Genomic DNA, 8,144 nt, shown 5'->3' on the forward strand with positions numbered 1-8,144 from the left:
ACACGGACTAAGTACACTTACAAATGAATTAACAAATGTCGTGCAAGTGTAGGACGGAGATCGCAAAGCTTCTTAAGACGTTCAAATTTTTTGATATTTTCTAATAGTGAATAAACTGGTAATCTAAAGTCTTCGAATTTATTAACCCAATGGAACACATAACATATAATTGAAGTGCAAGGTTAAACACTTTTCTAAAATTAAATCAAAATTCATCTTTAGGGTGATGTGTAAAGAAACATCATATAAATCTACAACAGTACTTAAAAGCTACAACAATAGAACAAGACACTATAATCAGTGTAATAATGGAAGGTTCAAACAATAAAATAATTATAATACTATGTAAATGAGAGAACAATTTATGAGTATTCACGAAGAGCATTCCTGAATCCATTTGAATGTAACCATTAAACCCAAATATTTTTCTGAAACAGGTACATTTTATATTGAAAAAACACTGTTTTGCCTATTCGTTAGCATGGAGTAAAGTTGATGTAAATTTCTACATATTCTTGTGCATTTATTGAAAATACTTTCACCAGAACAATAATGCTGTGTCTCAATGCGCATTTCACTACCCAAGATAGCATCATTAGGAGATTACTGAAACTACATCTGACAAGATACGCTAATTGCACACACACTGATTTTGGACGGCCGATTTTATACCGGTCGTCCAAATTCCAATAGTGAACCACATGTGGGAACGGGACCAGGCACACACGCTGACCGGTGATCGTCGCCGGTAAAATACCGGTGAGCAGCCGTCCACTGTCACTGTATCGCCGGCAGTACCGGGAAGTAGTGGCGTACGTGACTAAATACACTCTTGCATACCCACCGATTTTTTTCTGACCATTCTAGTTTCGACTGCTCGGTGAAATTGTAGTTACTACGTATTAGCTCAGTTTTGGTAGTGCGTGCTAATTACGGTGACCAGTAAAAATCAGGTGAGTCTGCAAACACTCGCTACCAATAAAATATCGGGCGATTTTATACTGGCCGTCCAAAATCAATGTGTGTGCAACTAGCGATATGTTGATGTTTTACGTGTATCTACACGAATTATTACCTTGCATAATGAACGTCAATTAATTCATTTCTATTATTTTGTCATGGCTTAATTGTCATTTACTCTCTGACTGATATCTAGACTTCACCTTTTTACTACCAGAAATTATGTGCCTGTGCAAAACATTAAGTTATTAGGAATGGGAATTTCAATATCATTCATTTATCTCATTCCACGTTTTTCTATTTATAAACTTTTGAAGGCATCTGAAAACTTGTCATGTACCGTTCTCAACAATTTCAAGCATCCCTCTCTCATTCTGTGAAACATTTTTCGTGTAGTTTGACTTACATATTTTTTATCTCAAACCTCACAACCTATTTCATAAATTCCAGACTTTTCCTTTCATTCGTATTGTCTTTCGGGTTGCCCAACACTTGTTGAGGTGAACGAGAAGTTTTGAAAGCCACTATCATATTCAAGTTTTCAAAAATTTGAACCAATCCGTTGATGAATTTTGTTTTGTATTGAAGAACTTTGAGTGTTCACCGTCGGGTATTTACGAAGGTACTCTCTAAATTTTCTTTTCCTAATTGATTTGTTCACTATGTTTGATGGATATCAGTTACTTTTAGCTATCTCTTGATAACTATTTTCTCAAAATAATATTTTTCTTTGCTCTAAGGGAACGTGACCAGCTTATGCACAAGAAAATGCAGCTCCGCAAATTTTTGTTGAGGGCAATGGTGGGAGCAGTCAGGGATATATCCAAAATTGCTAGTATTCTTGCCGTATACACCACCCTTATCAATTTTCCTCATAACTAGGACATCAAAGAATGCTAACTCTATTTGGAGATCTGTTATTGAGACAACTTATAAAATCCTCTACCTTAGTCTTTGTTGGAATTGTTTATTATAATATATCGATGTTAATATTTTATCTCCCTATAGGAATAATTTTGTTTTATGTTTTTGGTAACTATTGTATAAAGTAGAGTTCAGTTGTTAAAAATTATTAATAAAAGTCATTACGAGAAAAGTCAAAGTCTATTTTAAAACCGATAAAATTATAAGAATCCATCCCATTTACAATATTTGGCGACCGTGACAGGACATAAAAGATGGATAGTTTGAAGAAAAATAGGCAGCAGTTGAGGAGACTTTTCAAAAAATCTGTTGAAGCGCTTGATGGAGCTTTGAAGCTGAGAGATTCGACCAAAGATGATTTACTGTTTCTACTGAGACAATTGGAGGATAAGAGTAGCAGATTATTCGAGGCAGATGAAGGAGTTAAAGAAAAATTGTCATTAGAAGCCGTCGATGATATTGAATTAGAAGAGGAGTACGACGAGGTAGAATATTACAGAGACGAACTGATAAAATATAAATCCAAATGCGAATTCCGATTGAACGAGATTACGAAGACCCAAGAAGATAATTTGAGCTGTGCCAATTTCTCTATAACGGAGAAAATTCAGAGAAAATTTCATTTACCAAGAATAGAACTGAAGAAATTCGATGGGAACGTGAAGAACTGGATTGGGTTCTGGGGACAATTCAAGAAGATTCACAACGACCCAGAAATAGATAATGAAGACAAGTTTCAGTATCTTTTACAAGCGACGGAAATTGGTTCAGTTGCTCGAGATTTAGTAGAAAGTTACCCCCCGTCTGGGCCCAATTACATTAAAGCCATTGACCAGTTGAAGACTCGTTTTGCCAGGGACGAATTCCTAATCGAAGTTTACGTAAGGGAACTATTACAACTTGTACTGCAACAATCTTCAAAAGCTAAAACAGGTATGTCTCTTTCCAATCTGTATGATAAACTTGAAACCCAGTTAAGAGCTTTGGAATCTAAAAGTTGCTTGGGATGAAGTTTTGCCAAGTGATATTGTAAAACCGTTCGATATGTGGTTGAAACAAATACATTTTCTCAGTCTGTGTAAAATTCCAAGATCACTCAGTAGTGGCCAAAGAGTTGATTATGACCATGCAACGATTCATGTGTTTTCGGATGCTAGTAAATCTGCTTATGCTTGCTGCGTATTTCTGAGAAATGTAGTGGAAGGAAGAGTGTTTGTTGAACTTGTTGAGGCCAAATCAAGAATAGCTCCTAAAAATATAACCCTACCTAGGTTGGAATTGTTAGCCACTGTTATAGGGGTCAGACTTTGGAAAACTGTAAAAAGTGTGAATGAACTGAGTGTTCTGAAAACGTACTTCTGGAGTGATTCGATGGTTGCTCTCACATGGATTAAAACACAAGGTCACTGGAATACTTTCGTAGGTAACAGAGTGAAAGAAATAACTTCAGTGAGCAATGTTAATGATTGGCGACATGTACCTGGTCACTTAAATCCGGCAGACGTTGCTTCAAGAGGTTGCTCGAGTAAGACTTTGGTTGAGAAACAATGGTGGAAGGGACCAGAGTGGTTGAAGAATGATCCAAAACACTGGCCAAACGTAGAGATTTACTGTACGAATGATGAAGTTGATAAAGAAAGAAAAAAGACTGTAACTTCTTGTGTCAGTAATCAAAACCAGTGGTTTACACAAATATTCAAATATTTTTCTGTGTTCACGAAAATTACTAGGATGATTGCTTGGCTATTCAGATTTTGTTATAATGCGAATAAAGAGAATCATAGAAAATCAGGTCCATTAACTTTCGATGAAATTGAACATGCTGAAATTTGTTTATTCAGAGCAATACAGAATGAAAGTTTTTCTGAAAATATGGACGTTCTTCAAAATATCAATTTGTTTCGTTCAGAAGATGGTCTGTTGAGGGTAAAAACTAAATTAATCCTAAGTGATGATTCATTTGATTTCAAATATCCTATTATATTGCCATACAAACACGAACTTGTAGAAAGAATGATTAGACAACAACATCGAATACATTGTCATATAGGAGTCCAAACTCTTCTAGGATTATTGAGAGAAAAATTTTGGATACTGAAAGGAAGGAAGTTTGTCAAGGATGTTGTGGCAAAATGTTTGATTTGTATGAAACATAAGAAAAACCCCGCAGATACACCGTATGCACCGTTACCTTTGAATAGAATCAAACAGTCTTCACCATTCCAAGTAACTGGTGTGGATTTGGCAGGACCGCTTTTTCTTAAAGGAGGCGAGAAATCTTGGATTGTTATCTTCACGTGTGCGGTATACAGGGCAGTACATTTTGAATTAGTGCGATCCCTGTCTACTGAGGATTTCTTGATGGCACTCAGACGATTCGTGGCGAGAAGAGGAAATATTTCTGTAATCTATTCGGATAACGGTGGGAATTTTGTAGGTACTTGGAATTTGCTGCAGAAAATTTCGTGGAAAGAGATTGAAGAATATTCGACAACTAGAAAAATTAAATGGATTTTCAATGCTCCAACTGCTCCTTGGTGGGGAGGATGGTGGGAGCGAATAGTCAGAATTATAAAGGAACTATTGCGTCGTAATTTGGGAAAATCATCGTTAAATTACGAAGAACTCATGACTGTTTTGTGTGACTGTGAAGCAAATATTAATGCTCGACCTCTCACATATATCTCAAGTAGCGAAGAGGATCTGATTCCATTAACGCCTTTGATGTTTATCAGTTCAAATTCAAGCACCGATACTCCAGAGTTGGATATGGTTGATAGAGGTCATCTACTGAAAAGGTACAAGTATCTGCAAAAACTTCGAGAGGGCCTTCGTAGTCGATTTAGGAAGGAATATCTGGCAGAATTAGTCCATACTGGTCAAAAAAGGGTAACTTCACTCAAAATTGGAGATATTGTACTCATTGGAAGTGACAACAAAAAACGAGTAAACTGGCCATTGGGGAAAATTTTACAACTGTTTCCAGGAAGAGATGGAATAGAAAGGGTAGCACGTGTTAAAACAGAACGAGGGGAATTAATTCGTCCTCTTCAGCGATTGTTTCCATTAGAAATTGAGGCAGACACGGCGAACCAATTAAAGGAGACTAGAGAAGGGGATACTAACGAGATACCAGAAAATCGAAACGTAGAAAACAATAGCATATACAATGGAAAGGTAACACAGCAAGGAGAAGATGAAGAGGGAGAAAATAGATGCGAAAGAAGACACCAAGATGCGACGGCTTCATCACAAGTAATAACAAGATCTGGAAGAAGAGTGAAGATACCGAAGCGTTTTGGGTTGGAATGATTTTGCAATTAGATTGCAAAATGGGGGGAGAATGTTGGAATTGTTTATTATAATATATCGATGTTAATATTTTATCTCCCTATAGGAATAATTTTGTTTTATGTTTTTGGTAACTATTGTATAAAGTAGAGTTCAGTTGTTAAAAATTATTAATAAAAGTCATTACGAGAAAAGTCAAAGTCTATTTTAAAACCGATAAAATTATAAGAATCCATCCCATTTACAATAGTCTTGTTTTGAAAATGGCAAATAAGTCTTCCACATATCGGACTCAAGTTCGTGGAAACTAATCAAACTCTTGTCTTGCTTCCATCTCAAAACTGCTACTTAACAGATTAGTCATGAAAGAAGAGAATGGGTTGCCTCATGTTGCTTGGTAAACCAATGAACTGAAAACAGTTTTGTTGCATATTGTATATTTGTGAATGAGGCTATTTGATGACTATAGATGGTGTTTATTAAACATGCGGCAGAAATTTAAGGGTCTATTCCATGGACTATTCTAAGGATATTTTGTCCTTTGATGATTTTTGATAGGACGCTTGTTTCGAAGATACGGAGCGAAAAAGTTTTTCGGTAATATCAATTTATTACCAAAAATTACATGTAATGTTTCTTAATCTACAAGAAATGTTGAAATTGACTACCCCACGCTCGGATGCATGAATCCAATCTTCTCCTCATCGACTCCCGAACTCTTTCAAAAACACCAGGATTGTTTCTGATTGCGTTACACCCAGCAAATTTAATGTCTGCAGCTGTTTGTAGTAATCGGCATGTTGTTGATAGGTTCCAACGGAATTGTTATTAAGTCAGTGTAGTACGCTATACTTTTATTTTGACAACGTTAATAATGTTAAAATCATATAGTACAGTGTACAGTAAATACATGTGGTTTACTTATTCTGATAAAAACTGAAATATTAGCTGAAGTACTGCAGTTGAAAAGTTTAGTCTTTGACAAAAGGTTGATAGTGAATCAGTGGATCTTGTCATCACATTCATTTCATAAATTTCAATTCCGGAAGTGCATTTTCAACCATTATCACTGCATTTCGTTCAGTATAAATTGTTTTTTGTCCTGGAAAGAACTCCTATCTCGTTGCCCTTTTTATTTGCCTAAAAAAAGTTCCAAGTATAAAAACATAAGACCCAGAAAACAATAGGCCAGGAGTAGTAGTCAAAAGTGATACACTTTCGACACCAAGGAACCATGCAATGCTTCAAGTGTGATACAAAGTGCAATGAAGAGGATTCTTGTCAATGTGATGGATGTCACACAAGAATGCACTTCATATGTGCTGAGCTTACCTCTTCTGAAATCAGATGTATGCAGCTAAAAAATAAAAGAGTATTGAAATATTTTTGCAAGGACTGTGAGGAAGGGCTTAGACTATTGCCAATTATGAAAAAACAAATTGTAACTCTCGAACAAAAGGTGAATGAGCTTGTTGACAAACTCACTACACTTGAGCACGCCAAAGCATCTCCGGTTCAACAAACTGATTTCGATTCAGTGGTCTATGAACTGGAAGAACGCAGAAGAAGATCCAGCAACATAATGATGTACAACATCCCTGAGTCCAATGCAGCTACAACTAAAGCCAAAATCGATGATGATAATTCTAAAGTCAACGATATATTACATGGCTTAGATCCACAGTTACATATCAAAAAAATATTTCGGGTTGGCAAGAACACTAACACCTCTCGGCCAATAAAAGTTGTTCTAGACAGTAGTGACGATGCTTTATTCATTCTTCGGAATAAAATTAAATTAACCTCTCCAGAAATTAAAATCGGTTCTGATTTAACTCTTCATCAGAGAAACTACCTTAGAAATCTTCGATAACAGCTCAACGATAGGAAGGAAAAAGGAGAAAACAATCTGACCATCCGATACTTACAGGGAATGCCGAAAATTGTTTCCACCACTTCTCAAAGAAAAAACTAAATTATACGGGTAGCTCTCGGAATGAACAGAACATATTGCGCATATACTACCAAAATGTTAGAGGCATTAGAACTAAAATCACGACATTAGAACTTAACGCAGCTATCAGTGCTTATGATGTTATTGTTTTCACTGTAACCTGGCTCTACGATAATATCCATGTTGAGGAACTTGGTTTATCTCAATACAACTTATACAGGAAAGATCGGTCTATACTAACAAGTCAGAAATCTCGTGGAGGGGGAGTTCTCTTAGCAGTGAAGAAGCATTTTTCCAGTAATGTCATATATATCAACAAAGATAATGTGGAACAAATATTTGTCAACGTATCTGCTTACGGCAATGAACTAATTATTGGAGGAGTTTATCTTCCACCCAGCTCTCGTCAGGAGTTATATGAGGATCATTGTGCAACTATAGATAGTGTGTTGGAGAGATTTCCCGAGAAGAAACTGCTTCTGTACGGTGACTATAACTTACCAAATGTCGAATGGTATAATGATGAATTAGGTGTAATTGCAATACATAATAATAATAGTGCCGCTCAAATCCTTGTTGATTGTCTAGCATTCCATAATATATTTCAATCAAATTCAATTAAAAACTGCTTTGGTGTTATGCTAGACCTGATATTCACTAATTATAATTACATAATCACGGTTGAAATTGCTGATGACTGTTTGCTGCCTTGTGATCCATATCACCCAGCCACAGTTTCATCAATTACCTCTAACGAAGAATTCAACAATCTGGAATATGAAAACTTTTACTTCGACTTCAAGAGAGGAGATTACATTGGACTTAACTTCTACCTGTCCACGGTAGACTGGGACTATCAGCTAGACAGAATAACAGATATAAATCATGCCACAGAAATTTTCTACGATATTTTATATAGAGGCATAAGCAATTTCATACCTTATATTCGCTCTAGCAAGCCAAAATTTCCTCGTTGGTTTAGCAATGATATAAAATATTTGATATTTGAAAAGAA

At 35.9% G+C, this 8,144-nt stretch overlaps 1 protein-coding gene across 1 annotated transcript; it reads left to right on the plus strand.

The window, feature by feature from the left end:
- Nucleotides 1–2,138: 2,138 nt before the first annotated feature.
- Nucleotides 2,139–5,196, plus strand: LOC141481885 (uncharacterized). The gene is made up of 2 exons (XM_074174227.1): nucleotides 2,139–2,817; nucleotides 2,882–5,196. The coding sequence occupies exons 1-2, from the start codon at nucleotides 2,139–2,141 to the stop codon at nucleotides 5,194–5,196; spliced, it is 2,994 nt and encodes a 997-aa protein (XP_074030328.1).
- Nucleotides 5,197–8,144: the final 2,948 nt, after the last annotated feature.

Source organism: Leptinotarsa decemlineata, unplaced genomic scaffold, assembly GCF_025532065.1.
Source record: "Leptinotarsa decemlineata unplaced genomic scaffold, Ldec_3_MD MMD2_tig00000505_RagTag_RagTag, whole genome shotgun sequence".
Classification (NCBI taxonomy): domain Eukaryota; kingdom Metazoa; phylum Arthropoda; class Insecta; order Coleoptera; family Chrysomelidae; genus Leptinotarsa; species Leptinotarsa decemlineata.